This window comes from Lonchura striata, chromosome 20 (assembly GCF_046129695.1).
Source record: "Lonchura striata isolate bLonStr1 chromosome 20, bLonStr1.mat, whole genome shotgun sequence".
NCBI classification, from domain to species: domain Eukaryota; kingdom Metazoa; phylum Chordata; class Aves; order Passeriformes; family Estrildidae; genus Lonchura; species Lonchura striata.
This window is the reverse complement of record NC_134622.1, coordinates 10089368-10105463: the sequence shown is the minus strand read 5'-3', so window position 1 is coordinate 10105463 and position 16096 is coordinate 10089368. Positions and strand designations below refer to the sequence as shown.

Genomic DNA, 16096 nt, shown 5'->3' with positions numbered 1-16096 from the left:
TAATCAATTGTTTACCTTCCTCCCAGACTTTTCCCAGGCTGAGCCTGGCAGAAATCTTTCCTTTTCTCTCTGCCTGAACTGAGAACATGCACACCAGGATGCTCAGCTCAGGCCATGCTGGGTGCACACATCCCACTGCTCAGGGCACACACCGTGCCACGGGGCACAGGGTCAGGCTGGGAAATCCCTTCTGGGGTCATCCCGTCCTCACCATGGCACAGCCCCGTGCCAACCCCACTCCCTGGACGCCAGGGCTCCATCCATCCTCTCCCTCCCTCTGGACCACAGGAGAATTCCCCTTCCCAGCCTCGTGCCAGGAGAAGCAGAGTGCCCTTTCCTCTTAGAAAAGCAAATATTTAGTCTGGATAAAAACCCCCCCGAGCGTTTTCCCCAGGTAATACTGGTAACTAAAATAATCACATTCACTTTGCTGGTTTAATTTTATATTTCCATTCCTACCTTATCTTTTTTCTGCAAGCATCATTAAACCACACCATAACAAAAATACACGAACTGTTATTCTTTCCAGAGAAGCCATAAACCACCTCAAAGCTTTTCAAGTTTATTCTTATCTCGTACATCTTCCTCTGGTTCGGGGTTTTTTTTCCCCCTTCATGCATTTCAGAAAGGTAGTTTTCCCTAATGTTAAGAATAGTTGCATTGAAAATGAGATGCTGCCTCTGAAAAGCCCCTCTGGAGGATTAAATAAGTAAAATATAGCCAGAAAATAAACTGGAACCTCATTAAAATAATTTTGCAAGGAGAAATCCTACTCTACAATAGGTTTTCAATATCACTTAGAAAATTCTTCGAGTCATATATATATGTTCTTAATTCAGGACCTTCCATTAAAAAAGACATTACAGAGGGAAGTGAAAGGCCATTTAGCACCCTTGTTTATATAAAAATGCATATTAGGCTCAGATGCAATCTCCAGCAGAAGGTTTGGGATGCAGTTGGAATGAGCTGTGCCCGCCTGGGAGGTGCTAATGAGGGCTGGCAAAGCTGTGGGGCAGCACCAGCACCTCCTTATTCTGCCAGGGAATTCAGCCACTCCTGCATCCCCCTTTCCTTCACCTGTTCCCCCTTCCTGGCCACCCTGGGCACTCAGGTGCCCACCCCAAGGTGGCTTTGTGGCACCAAGCTGCTCCATCCTCACCGACAGGGATGAGGCTGTCCCTGAGCAGGGATGAAAACTGCCCAATTTGCCCCAAAATGCTGCCTGGGATGGAGCTGGTGTGCCAGGAATGACCCTGGGGAGAAGGGTGGCTCTGTGGCTCCCTGTCAGGCACCCCTGCCAGGTGACACCATCCCAAAAATCCTTGCCATCAGTGTGCCCCCGGCTGCAGGGGATGTGCAGGATGGGACGGGCACGTCGCTGCTCAGCTCCTAAAGCAGGCCAGGTTTGACTCTGCATCAATTCCCAGCACTTTGTTCTGGTTTTAAAGTGCCAAACTCCCGATCATGGGTGAGCAACCACTGCTGCTCTGCTCAAACAAAGTGCCAAGGAGCCATCACTGACCTGGGAGGGAAAAATTCCTGAGGAGGCTCCCCCGAGTGAGGCACCCTCTGGATCACAGTCGTGGATAAATCATGGAAATTGCCCAGCTGGGAACAGTTTTGGATGTCCTGCTTAACAAGAAGTTAAAATACAGGTGACCCACGGAGGTACCCCAGTGTCCTGAGAAATATTTATAATCTCCAAAGGCTCCAAAAAACATCATTAGTGTAATTACTGCTCCCTGCCCACTGAAAACATGAGAACTTCAAGCTTCCATTGTGTTGAGTTGGGCCTTCAAACAGCTGTTATAATTAGAGTTAATAGATTATGATTATTTCTAATGTATATACATTAGGTTATTAATATTAGATTATTTATATTAGATTATTAATAGTCATTTAGATGGCATATTGGGAAGAAATCGTCCCCTGTGAGGGTGGTGAGCCTGGCACAGGTGCCCAGAGCTGCTGTGGCTGCCCCTGGCTCCCTGGCAGTGCCCAAGGCAGCACCCAGGGAGGTGCCCATGGCACAGGGTGGAACGAGATGATCCCTGAGGTCCCTTCCCAACCCAAACCATCCCGGGATTCTGCGGATAAACCTGAGGCCCAAGGAGGTTAAAGGACCCTCCTTCCTGCAGGAACTCCTGGCACTGACCACCAGATCCCACACAGCATTTGGGCAGCCGGTTTTGTAGAGAATAAATATCACACTTCAATTTCATGGTAACTTAGGAGGGTTTACTGGCAAATACCATGGCTTTTACATGGTTCTACCAATTACTGAGCAATTACATGTAACCTAGATCTGGAGGACACACGGCAGCCTCGGAATGTATTCCTCTCTCCTAGAAAAGAAGGCAGTTAATAGAAAACACTCTTTTTTTTATTATTATTTTAAACTATAAACCCTTCCACAATATTCCTGTGTGACATTATTAAAACTCCACGTCGATATCAAACCCAAAGCAAAGGCTGCCATCCCATTAACACATCACTTGTGGGATGATCGATAAAAATTTACTTTAAACTGCACCATATGTTGCTCCCCACAAAGTTTTATTATTCAGATTCATCAGTTTGTACCTCAACCCCCGTGCAATTAAATCCCATTTAGCAGCACTGACCTTCTGATTGGAACTTGTCATTCCTGCAGCTGGTTTGGAGTTTTAGCAGCACTTTTAAACAAGGAAAATGCAAAATGTCTGTGAATTAATGGTGGGTGGGGGCAGCATTCCATGGGGCAATCCCTCCCGTGCACAGCTCCTGTGCTGGAGCAGGGAGGGATAAAAAATAAAGGGGAAATAAAACCCCCAAAGAGCGCCAGCCCATTTTCCCGTGTTGTAGCATATTTGTAAACATCGTTAATCACGGATTAGCAGATGGTGATGTTAATTGCACCTGTGGAAGCAACGAGACCTCAAGGTTGGTTACACTGATGAGCGGGATCGGGGCTGCCCGCAGGTGCCAGCGCTGCCCCAGCAGCAGCCCAGGCTGCTCCCTTCCCCTGGCACCAGCCTGGCAGAGGGGAAGGTGGTCCCTGTCCCAGAGCCACTGCAGCCTCCCCAGCATCACCGGGACCAGCAGTGGGATTTGCAGGCTGGATATTCACTGGATATTCGCCCCGTGAATTGGGTGGAAGGGGATTTTTGCAGTGGTTGTGTCAGCGTTCAGGCACACACATAATCACAGATATCATTATCTGCAGTGCTTTAATTGAGAGCTCTGGGAATCAGGGGTGCAGACCCAAATCTGACTCCACATGGCTTTCCAGCTGAACATATTTTATATTCTATCCTTATATGACTCACATATTAATTGTTAAACTTATACTGTTCTATTGTATACATTGACATGAGTTTCTCGTGATCTTTTTAGGCCCCTGACCACAGTTTCTCATGATTATTCTTACGATTAAACAGTAATTATATTTATTTACTAAACAATCATCACATCTAACAATCATATAATTTATCATATACTAGCTACACAGGTGCAGTTCTAGCAAGGTACAAAGTCTTCTGTACTTGGGGTATTTATTTCCTTTTCAGGGCCTACTAAGCTTAATTTTCCTTTTAACCTTAAATCCCCATGATTTTAGACCCTTTTACTATCAGTTGCATGGGGCGGAATGGGGTTTTTCCAGTGTGGTGATACCCTGAGCACAAAAGGGTGATTCCCAAAAAGGGAAATTGGGGTCAGGAGCTGAGCTGCTCTTCCAGGCAGAGCTCCCCAGGGTGGATTTTGAGAAGTGGGAAGATTTGTGTTTTCCCCTGGATGAAGATAAAGCAGTGCCGGTGCCAAACTCATCTTGTGAATCAAGGAGGACAAATATTTTGCCACTGTGCTTAGAGACACTTTGATTATTGAGAAATCATTCTGGAAGGGCAATTAGTAAATTTTAAAATCAATTTGGTAAATAAGCCTCTGAAAGGAATCCATGACAAGCAGCAGGGAGGGAAGAATTGACTTTCAAATTACACACACATTGTACTTTATTCATATCTAAATATCAAAGAGACTCTATGTACAAACAGAAGTAATCAGGAAACGTGTTTTGATCCTGCTGATGTACACAAAAAAAAGACAATTAATGTCCCCCTTTATGATATAAAGCTGGGAGTTTTTTACAGTTACATTACAGGGATGATTATAGTCAAGCTTAAGGCTAAAAATAATGAAAGACTATAAAAACTACATTTTAACATTTAAAAATATCCAGGAAATTAACTGGAGAAGCAGGCAATGATCCAATTAATGGATTGCATTTATTAGATCGGGGGCAAATGGCACAGCACAAAGCTCCAGCACCAAAGGTAGGAGAGTGCAGAGGTCCCCATGCTCCTCAGAGTCTCAGGATGGGGCTGGGGCAGGAGGACAAAGCATCAGCTCCATCCAAAACTCACTGCAGGTGGATCCCAGTGGAAAAAAAACAGGCTAAAACTTACCACAGAGGGAAATGGGGTCAATGGGAACAGCAGAGCCAGCCAGGGTGGGATTCAGTGCCCTCACAAGCAGCACAGTCCCAGCTGCAGCCCGAGTTATGCACTCAGATCCTGAAATCAAGCTCAAATGCACTCAGATCCTGAAATGCAAGCTCAAATGCACTCAGATCCTGAAATTCAAGCTCAAACGCACTCAGATCCTGAAATTCAAGCTCAAATGCACTCAGATCCTGAAATCAAGCTCAAATGCACTCAGATCCTGCAATGCAAGCCCAAAAAGCCTTGTCTGATGCTCCAGTGCCAAATCAAGGTGCTCCATGGATACAGGACTGGGGAATTCACAGGAGAGTGGTGATGGCTGCTGGACTGATGGCCAAGCAGGAGCTTCTCCTCCCACTCCAGTGGACACAGAGGTTCTCAAGGTTTTTGGGAGCCTTCCAGAAGTAAAGGAGCTGCTGCAGGGTTCCTCAGCTGCCTCCTCGTTAGAGGGGCTGAGCAGATGGCCAAGCATCTGACAGAGCCCAGCTTTTCCAGCCACACAAAGCCAGGAAATGCCTCCCCAGTGCTGAGACAAACTCAAAAAAAATACAAACCAAAAGGGAGAAACAGCAGCTCCTATGAGATGGGAAATAAATATACTTACCTGTAGGTGAAGAATGAAGAAATGGCTTTACCCTGATCCCTGCTGCTCCAGAGGAAGGATTCAGTTAGGCAGGAGCTGAATCCTGGAATCTTTCCTCTGGAAAATGAGCAAATCTGAGCCACGGGCACCCTCTGCTGGGGCAGCCTGAGCAGCTCCACAGGGCTGCCAGAGGCCTGCAGCCTTTTCCTCTCAGCTTTCAACCAGAAAAAAGGGCAAATTCAGCCCCCAAAATGCACCAGGCTCTCAGCCCACAAGGCACCAGCTCAGGGCTCTTCAGCTCCCTGTGGATTTGGGTAACACAGCCCTGTTTGTCTGCTGGTGTCGTTTCAGAGGGATTTGGGATTTGTCCTTTTCCTCAGGACACAGCTCAGGGACCCTCCTCTCCATCACAGCCACAGAAGGGAGCCCTGGACACCTTTCAGGAGCTCCATGCCCATCCCAGGCACCTGGAGTGTCCCCAGTGCCACCAGACCCTCCCAGGGACACACAGGGAACACCCCACACCCGAAGACCAAGGTTTACAGATTCATTTAGCTCAAAGGAAAGTCCTAATTAGTCACCCAGAGTGATTTACTTCTTCATTTGGAAGTGGGGAGGGGGCAGACTGAACAGAATTGTTTGAAATTATCCCTAAAGGGCACCGTAAATTAAGTGTTAATGAGGAACCCTATGCAAAGGGCCACGGTAGCTAAATAAAATAATTAAGGTGCTAAGTGATAACATTCTTTTGGCTCTCAATAATTTAGCCAGTGCAAATAAAGCCACCCCAGTGCCACCAGCAGGATAGTGGTCCTGGGGCACCTCAGCCTCCAGCAGGATCAACCCAGCTTGGAAAGGAAACCTCCCCAGAAGGAAAAGAGCTCTGGATCCCTCTTGCCACCTGAAGGACTAATTACACTCTGGGTTTATATGACACAAAATGTATTAATATGAGTCTACAACCGATCTTTACAAAAGTTTTATTTCCACAGGCTGCATATTCCCCCCATTCCAGCTGTTTGCCAGCCCTTGGCAGGGCTGCACACCTGGTTTACAATCAAATACAGAAAACCCAGCTCCAGTGGTTCCCAAGCACAGCTGGCACTCAGCAGCTGCTGCCCAGGGGGAGGGCACAGGGCACTTTCAGTGGCACTTTCACCCACAGCCCGAATTGTCCCCATGGTTCAAGTGATGCACAAAGTCCCCAGCACTGGCAGCCATCCCTGGGTGTTTTCCTGCCCAAACTGGCTGCTCCCAGACCTGCCTGCCTTCCCAAGCTGCTCCTCCCAGGTGTTACCTACGACATCAGGTAACTGCCTTTGGTGTTAAGAAGGGATCTGGTGGCTTCTTCACCAGCCAAAATACAGCTCAGGTCACTGGGGCTCTCCCTGGAGCTCACAGTGATGGTGAAGACACTGGGAAGAGCATTTCCACATCCACACTGGGCAGCTTCCTCCACCTAATAAAGAGGATTTCAATCTCCTTGCCTCCGTTTCTGGCTGCAGATGGAGTGCAGGAGGATACCTGTAGGAAGGCAAAAATAAATAAATATTAAGGATTTTTTTTTCAAACCAGAAGCCAATAGTCCAGTGGGCCTGGATGTTGGTCAAAAGCAGAAGGTGGGGGTTTGGTGCTCAGGACTGCTCTCACCTGCAGCCACAGAGACGTTGAGGGAGTCGAGGCCGGGGTGCAGCGCCCTGCCCGGGGGGATGGCCAGCATCCTCTGGCACTGCTGCTGAGTCCCCAGGGACAGTCCCTCCCCTTCACTGCCTGCACACAGAGACACTGCTCAGCTCAGCTCCAGCACTGCCACGTCCTTTCCCCTCCTCAGTCAGCTCCTGCTCGTGCTCTGTCTCTCTGACCCTCTCCCTAAGCTCAGCCACCTCACTCTGAGCCGCCAGAGGGGAGCCAGGCACCTTCCTCCTTCCCTCCCTCCCTCTCTGGATCTGCTCCCCAGCATCTGAAGTGCTGCTGAGAATATCCATGCTGCACAGAGATCCCATGGGGAGCAGCCACCGCGCCAGCAGAGAGCTCCCCGTGGGCACAGGCTGCTGGCACGGGGACAAGGGGCCACAGGCCAGCTCTGCTCCAGCAAATCCCACATCCCTACAGGCACTGACAGCTCCAGCCTTCCCAGCACACACACACACACACACACACACACACACACCCCGTGCAACTTGTGCATGCAGACAGTTTAACCAGAGGCTTCAATTGATTAGTTGTTAAACCAGGCAGCAGCCCTGATATGTTTGGGCTGATACACTGCTGAAACAGAGTTGAAATCTATCCCAGGTCATTAGTAGTTGTTTGACTCACACTGTCACAAAGGGAAATGGAAAGGGAGAGGCTTTAAACAATGTTGTGTGCAGACAGGTGAAAATGCAGAGGGCCACGGACCTCCCAGCCCGCCTGGCTCCCCAAAGAATTCTTCCACATTGTTACTGAGGGCAGCACAGGCAGCTCCAGGGCTGCAAGGATGGCCAGCTCATCCCAAACACCCCTGGCAAGCAGGCCCAGCACGTGGCACCCCTCCACAGCCGTGCCCCGACCTGGCTGAGCCTCACAGCAGCGTGGGATGGCACTGCCAGGGCACCCTGATCCCTCTGACCACACAGGGATGGGAAGTGCCACCATTCCCAGATGGTTTTTTTTCCCCTCATGTTTTTCTGGGTAAGGAAGAGGATGTTTTGGGTAATGCATCCTGCATCACCTTCCCAGATGAAATCAGTGATGGCAGAAGCCCTTTGGCTGGGGTCAGTGAGCCTTCAGAAGCCCCTGGCCCCATCCTGACCAACCTTTCCCTGCTGCTGTAAGGCAGCAGTGCACACTGGCCTGGGGGAGTTACCCAGGGTCACAGGGTGACAGCAGGAATCAAAGCCAGGCCTCCCGTGGCCCTGCCTGTCTCCTCACCACTGTCCAGGGATGCCTAAGAAACCCAGAAATCGTATCCTGGAAAAGCTGTACACCTCACAGTGTGGCTGCCTCCTGAGCCTCTCAAACCACACTCCCACAGGACTCTCCAACTGGGACAGCAGCAATGGCTCCTGCAGAAATCCTCTCCTGCCCCTCAAAAGGGTTGTACAATTCCCAATAAAGGCGCCGATTTTGCCTCCAGCTTTTACAAAGCTTTTTATGGCCCTGGCTGCTTAAAATAATTAGGAGCGATAAATTCAGGGCGAAAAGACTTGCACAGTGTGACACAAGGGAGGGAGTATTGACTGAATCAGATTAAATCCTCGTTTAGACTGGTGAACAAAACACTTCCCACTTCAGATCTTTAACTTCCACCTCTCAGCTTCGTCCCTCACTGACAGAGCTCAAAGACCAGAGCTTGGAGAAATGACAAAACACATTTCCCACCCCATTTACAATTAGCACCACTCACAATTGCAGTTTCCAGTGCAGGAAATTCAGATCTAGCAGCAGAAAAATATGCAAAATGAGCATCTCCATAAAACCAGCTCTGTGAAGAGCCTTAAACCCCGAGCTGAAAACTGAAGGTCTAAGAACAAATTACCCAGAAACTCTTCTTACTCAGCCATCTAAGTGCTCCCAATCTGTTCCTGTGTGCACCAGGCTCCCAGTCTGAGCTGTCTGTCGCCTCCAGCAATGACTCCAGTGCAGACAACATTAAGCTGGACTGTCCAAATCACTCTCTGCCAAGCCAGCGAGGATGCCAGGAGGGGGAACTGGAGCCTGCAAATGCTTAACTTACAAGACAATCTGTGTGGTGCCAGGGAGCTCGATCCCAGGCTGAATTATCTCTGCTGCTCCCTGCAGCTGCAGGAATGCTCCATATTCACATCCAGGACGTTTCTCCCAACAAGCCCAGCATCAGATGACCGTAATGTTCAATTTTCTTTTCAGCCAAGAGTTAGTGCTCAGCAGAGAGTTGAAATCATTACTGCTGCAAGGTCCGGGAGCTCTCCTCATGCATCTACCAATCAGCCTCCAATCTCCCCTGACAAAAGGATATTTGGACTTTTTCCTGGAGAAATCTCTCATAACTCAAGGTAACGACACTGCTGCCGCTTCCAGCCCCTGCCTCTCTCCGGGTGCTGTCGCCGTTTGTGGGATGCATTTCTTTGTGGGCAATCAGCAGAGCTGCCAGCCTCCCTGCTCCCCCTGGAATACAGCTCCACACATCTTGTAGAGATGCCAGATTTGCAGCGTTGTCTTGTCAGTGTTTCCAGGAGTTCAATAAACATTTTAATTAAAGGAATATCCTCCGAGCCAAGCCAGCCCCAGCACGGGGCAGGATTACAGCCCCTCCCTGGCTCGTGGCCAGCAGTATTCTACTTCCAAGTGTAAAAGCTCCAGCCAGCTCCTGTGCCAGGTGACAGGGAGTGGGGGATGTGGCACGGCCACACACAGGTGCCTGGAGCTGCATTCCTGGGGGAATTTCTTTCTCCAGCTGCCTCAAAGCTGCTACTCCCCTTCCCTTCACCTTCTGGGAGGCTGCACAAGTCCAAACTGTCCCTACACAAAGGTGAGAGAGTGGGCAGAATTCCCTGCAGGAATTGCCCAGTTTGGGTGCTCAGGGAAGTGGCAGCCACTGCTCCAAGAGGGAGGAGATTCGTCTGCTCCTGCTGCACAGCCAGCACCTCCTGCCCTCTCTCAGGTGTGCCCTGACTGCTCTTGGGGTGGCTGCAAAACCCAGCTTTGCATCCAGACCACCCCCAGCAACAGCCCCTCATGGTTCTCCCCAGACCAGACACTCCTGGTTTTTAAGGGGAAATGTGGCACAGCTGCCCCTGAGCAGCTCTGTGCAGGAACAGCAAACACCTCCAGGGCTCTCCCTCAGCCTGGGGCTCACCACCACAGAAAATCCAAATCTGGGACCCCAGCACAGATCAAAACACAGAGCACAATGCAAACACCACCCTGTGACCGCCTTGGCACCAAAACTGCCACCCAGACCCTCCACAGCTGTGAGTGCATCACAAACTGCTCCTGCTGGGAGCCCCCTCAGCTTCCCCCATTCCTCTCAGTCCCTGCTTCATTCACAGCCAGATCATTCCATGACTCCCTCTCAGCTTTTGTTTTCCAGACCTGCAACAATCCCTGGAGTGAAGCATCCCCCACCCAGCCCTCAGCTCTGGAAATGGAAATACCTATCACTACAATAAGGGGTTTGTCCCACTGGAATTCCGAGCAGCTGATGACAGGAACATCCTCCACATCCTCAGGCCTGCTGACTGTTCCCACCACTTCCCAGCCTTCTGCACTTTTAGCCTAGAAAATGGAAAGAAATCAAGAATTGCCAAATACTCAAGCTTAAAAAGAAACCATGTATGCAAACACTCTTTTTTTTACACTTTCAGTTAAGCTATCTAGGGGTTTTTTTGGCTGCCTTAAATTTTTTGCCTGCAAAGGGCTCCCTTTCACACCTCACTGCACAGGGAAAATGTAAAAAGATTCCCGGCAGCTCCCCCCAGCCCTGGTTCCTCCTCTATTCCCTGCTCCAAAGGCTGCCCAATGCTGCCATCGTGTGCCTGGGCCCCGGGATGCTGCTCTGCCACACATCCCGATGAGAAGGGAGACAAACCCTGGCACCCCCAGAGTCGCAGGATTATCCCAGTATTCCAGAAAAAACAGCCACCCTCTCCCCCTGCCCAATGGAATGCGGCTGGGGTGTCCCAGCACAAACACTGCAAATAACTCAGGGCTCCCCCTGTGCCTCCCCTCTGTGGCATACCTGTTTGAGTTTTCTTGAAGCAAAGGAATAAATATTAAAGTGGCTCGCTGTACCTTCAGGAAGCCCTGCAGATCATCCGTGCTGTACACATCAAACACCTCCATGGCTCCAGCGCTGGCTTTGCTCACGATGGGAGTCAAGGGGCAGCTGCAAGGGGAAAAGAATGGAAAAGTGTCACACGGGAGGAAATGCAGGTGACCTTTTAGATCCCACTCACTAGACAGATGTGCTCTCCTATGGAGAACAGGAGGGCTCAGGGACGGGTCACAGCTGAGACAACAGAAACACAGAACGGGTTAAACAAGGAGAGTCCAGGAAGAGCCTGGAACTCCGTATCCCAAATCCTGCTCTGAACAGATCAGCCCCAAAAATCTCTTTTAAACAACAGCAGAGTGATGCAGCCTGGAAACCTGTCTGGGAGGAAAAGCGGGGCTGGAGAAGCCTGTACCTGCTGCTGTGGCTTGTACCTTTTGCTGTGGCCTGTAACTTTTGCTCTGGCCCATATCTTTTGCTGTGTCCCGTACCTTTTGCTATGGCTCATACCTTTTTTTGTGGCCCATACCTTTTGCTGTGATCCGCACCTGTTGCTGTGTCCTGTACCTTTTACTATGGCCCATACCTTTTGCTCTCGCCCATACCTTTTGCTATGCCCCATACCTTTTGCTGTGTCCTGTACCTTTTGCTATGGCCCATACCTTTTACTGTGTCCTGTACCTTTTACTATGGCTCATACCTTTCGCTGTGTCACATACCTTTTGCTGTGTCCCGTACCTTTTCCTCTGGCCCACACCTTTTGCTATGGCCCATAACTTTTGCTCTGGCCTATAACTTTTGCTGTGCCCCGTACCTGTTGCTATGCCCCATACCTGTTGCTGTGACCCACACCTTTTGCTATGCCCCATACCTTTTGCTGTGTCCTGTACCTGTTGCTATGGCCCATACCTTTTGCTGTGTCCTGTACCTGTTGCTGTGTCCTGTACCTTTTGCTGTGTCCTGTACCTTTTGCTATGGCCCATACCTTTTGCTGTGTCCTGTACCTGTTGCTATGGCCCATACCTTTTGCTGTGTCCTGTACCTGTTGCTGTGTCCTGTACCTTTTGCTGTGTCCTGTACCTGTTGCTATGGCCCATACCTTTTGCTGTGCCCCATACCTGTTGCTATGGCCCATACCTTTTGCTGTGACCCCCACCTTTTGCTGTGCCCCATACCTTTTGCTGTATCCTGTACCTGTTGCTGTGTCCTGTACCTGTTGCTGTGTCCCGTACCTTTTGCTGTGTCCTGTACCTGTTGCTGTGTCCTGTACCTGTTGCTATGGCCCATACCTTTTGCTGTGACCCGCACCTTTTGCTATGCCCCATACCTTTTGCTGTGTCCTGTACCTGTTGCTGTGTCCTGTACCTTTTGCTGTGTCCTGTACCTGTTGCTATGGCCCATACCTTTTGCTGTGCCCCATACCTTTTGCTGTGCCCCCCACCTTGTGCTATGCCCCATACCTTTTGCTGCGTCCCCTACCCCTTACTGCGCCCCGTACCTGTTGCTGCGGGTCGCCACCACTCTGTCCACCCCCAGGAAGTAGGCGGAGCGCAGCAGAGCGCCCAGGTTCATGGGATCCTGGATGTGCTCCAGCACCAGCCACAGCAGCGGCCGGCCCGCTCCCTCTGCGCGCCCCGGCTGCGGCTCCTCCGCGTCCCGCAGGCTCCTGAGGGGCAGCGGGGCGGCCTCCAGACACACGCCCTGGTGGGGCCGGCCCCGGCACAGCGCGTCCAGCGCCCGGCCCGGGACGCGCAGCACCGGCACGCCGCGGGCCGCGGCCTGCAGGGCGAGCTCGGCCCGCAGCGGGCGCGCGGGGCCGCCGCGCCGCTCCTCCTTCAGGAAGAGCCGGAACAGAGCCCGCCGCGCCCGCCACAGCGCCAGCGCGCACGGCGCCAGCCCGAACAGCACCTCCGAGCCCTTGCTCCTCTCCGGCACCGCCGCCCTCCGCCCCTGCCCCGTGCGGGCCGCGGCCTGCTGCGCCCGCCACGGCTCCCGCCCGCTCCGCCAGCCCCGCGGGACGGCCGCGGGCGCTCCCGGCTCGGCCCCGCGGCCGCTGCGGAACCGGAGCCCGGCCCGGCACGGCAGCAGCGCCCGCTGCATGGCGGGGAGGACGGGGCCGGGCAGGCGGGGGACGGCCGGCCCCGCTCCGCGGCTGGGCTCGGGCAGGGCACGGAGGGGAGCCCGGCGGGCACCGGGAGCCCGGCGGGGCTCGGACGGGGCCCGGACGGGGCCCGGCGGGCACCGGGAGCCGCGGACGCGCCCGGCCCCGCCCCGCGCGGCAGCGGCCCCTGGCGGCGGGCGGGGGTACCGGGAACGGGAACGGAGCAGGCAGAGCCCCAGACAGGGAACGGGAACGGGAACGGGAACGGGAGCGGAGCAGGCAGAGCCCCGGGCAGGGAACGGGAACGGGAACGGGAACGGGAGCGGAGCAGGCAGAGCCCCGGACAGGGAACGGGAACGGGAACGGGAAAGGAGCAGGCAGAGCCCCGGACAGGGAACGGGAACGGGAACGGGAACGGGAACGGGAACGGGAACGGGAGCGGAGCAGGCAGAGACCCGGACAGGGAACGGGAACGGGAACGGGAAAGGAGCAGGCAGAGCCCCGGACACGGAACGGGAACGGGAACGGGAGCGGAGCAGGCAGAGACCCGGACAGGGAACGGGAACGGGAATGGGAACGGGAGCGGAGCAGGCAGAGCCCCGGACAGGGAACGGGAAAAGGAACGGGAACGGGAACGGAGCAGGCAGAGCCCCGGGCAGGGAACGGGAACGGGAACGGGAGCGGAGCAGGCAGAGCCCCGGACAGGGAACGGGAACGGGAATGGGAACGGGAACGGGAACGGGAACGGGAGCGGAGCAGGCAGAGCCCCGGACAGGGAACGGGAACGGGAACGGAGCAGGCAGAGCCCCGGACAGGGAACGGGAACGGGAACGGAGCAGGCAGGGCCCCGGACAGGGAACGGGAACGGAGCAGGCAGAGCCCCGGACAGGGAACGGGAACGGAGCAGGCAGAGCCCCGGACAGGGAACGGGAACAGCCCGGGAACGGGAACCCCAATGACCCCGGGTACCGGGAACAGCCCAGGTACGGAACATCCGAGAGCTCCTGGACAGACCCCGGGACCGGGAACAATGCAGGAACGGAGCATTCCAAAGCTGTCCCCAACGGAGAATCCCAGAAATGTCCCTAAACAGAGCATCCCAGAGCTGTCCCCAACAGAACATCCAAGAAATGTCCCTAAACAGAGCATCCCAGAGCTGTCCCCAACAGAACATCCCAGAGCTGTCCCCAGCAGAACATCCAAGAAATGTCCCCAACAGAACATCCCAGAGCTGTCCCCAGACAGAGTATCCCAGAGCTGTCCCCAACAGAACATCCCAGAAATGTCCCCAGCAGAACATCCCAAAACTGTCCCCAGACAGAGTATCCCAGAGCTGTCCCCAACAGAACATCCCAGAGCTGTCCCCAACAGAACATCCAAGAAATGTCCCCAGTAGAGCATCCCAGAGCTGTCCCTAAACAGAGCATCCCAGAGCTGTCCCCAACAGAACATCCCAGAGCTGTCCCCAAACAGAACATCCCAGAACTGTCCCCAACAGAAAATCCCAGAGCTGTCCCCAAACAGAACATCCCAGAGCTGTCCCCAACAGAACATCCCAGAGCTGTCCCCGGACAGAGCACCACAGGTTACTCCTGAGACAACTGGATGCTGTCCAGCTCTGGAAAGAAAATCTGGTTTTCCTCATAAAGATGCCCCCAAAGGAAGGATTCTCTTTGGATCCTTCCCCAAGCAAAACTCTGGCTGTGAACAGCAAAAAAAGCTGTTCAGTTTTAACACAAAAGTAACAAAACACACCACAGACCAGCCACAGTGTGCCTCTCTTTTTATTCTTTATTTTACAGGTCACAATTAGAACCTACTGATAAATTACACAGTTCACTGATCCTCACGTTTGAGGGGTCTCAGGGCCTCGGAGCGGTGTCCCCTCTCATCCCAGGAAGGTGGCAGGAGGTGCCACCAAGGCCACCCAAGGAGCCCTCCTTCGTGGGAGGTTAACAGGCAGCAGGGATGATCCCCTAAAACCACACTTCAAATGGAAAAATATACTGCACGTCACCTCGACGTGACTTCAGAGACTTACAAATGTTCTTGGGGGGAAAAAACCAACAACTTCCAGGGCTGCAGGGCTGCCAGGGTGTATTTGCAGGGAGAACTACCCGGACAAACCCTTTGTCAGGGTTCTGCATCTGAAACAATTCTCTCCAAATCCTCTTTTTACAGCACAGGGAGATGGAAAGGCTCTCCTCAGCCACACGTTTCAACATCTGCTGAACTCTGCACACAGTTGCTGCCACAATTCCGTGTTTCTTCACTGCTGCCTGCATCCCTGCTCAGGTTTTTTTTGGCTCAGAAGTTCCTAATTTCTCAATTTTATTTTTTTTTTGGCCTCTTTAGTAGTTCAACCACCTTCTCCTAAAGGTGGCACACACTGCCCAGGACACCTGCTGGGAATCCACACAAATCCACACTTGGCATCCTGGAGCAGGGCAGTGCAAGACTTCCCAAGGGGCAGGGATTTCACCCACAAAAAAATAAAAATCCAAATCCAGGTGCACTTGTCAGTAGAAACTGGTGACAGGTGAGGAATGGACAGAACACACCATGTGTTAATAAAGAGGAAAAAAAGGGGCAAATTGCCTTTTGTTTTTGCCATCATCAAAGGAACATTTTGCCAGCTCTCTCCTTGTATCCTCCTACAGCTGCTCACCTTTGGCACAAGGAATTCTAGGTTATCACAAGGTTTAATTCATAATAATACTTCAACATCAACACTCAGCACTTACACAGCGCCTGTCAAAGTGCTTTACAAAAGCTTGTGAGTCCTCACAACACCCCTGTGAGGTAGGTGGGTGTTATTATCCCCATTTTCCAGACAGGGAAACTGAGGCAGAGAGGTCAAGTGACTTGCCCAAGGCTGCACAGGGAGCTGAGTTCGTGTCTTGGTGGCCCAGCTCTGCTCTCCCTTGGGCAGGGGTAACACAGATGAACTCCCAGGGCTCTCCTGGTGTAAGCCAAACAATCCAACCCCAATTTCCCAGGCTGTCCATCCTCTGCTCCGACCAACTGACCATCCCTGACCTTCTGCAACGCTGCCTGGAGCTCAGCAGGAGCTGGCCAGGGTCTGCAAGCTTAAGGCAACGTGTCCAAGAGCTGGCCACACACAGACCTCCCTGCAGAGAGTTCTCCAGACAACTCCAGCTCTGCTTTGGGGCCAATTCTCTTCTCCCTCAACTCTG

At 52.5% G+C, this 16096-nt stretch overlaps 1 protein-coding gene across 1 annotated transcript; it reads right to left on the bottom strand.

The window, feature by feature from the left end:
• Positions 1-6027: 6027 nt before the first annotated feature.
• On the bottom strand, positions 6028-15184 carry MRM1 (mitochondrial rRNA methyltransferase 1). The gene is made up of 6 exons (XM_077787649.1): positions 15079-15184; positions 12297-13086; positions 10819-10912; positions 10182-10302; positions 6715-6834; positions 6028-6588 (listed from the first exon to the last, which is right to left on the bottom strand). Exons 1-6 carry the CDS (start codon positions 15182-15184, stop codon positions 6539-6541), a joined length of 1281 nt encoding a protein of 426 aa, XP_077643775.1. The 3' UTR covers positions 6028-6538.
• Between the last annotated feature and the right edge of the window lie 912 nt (positions 15185-16096).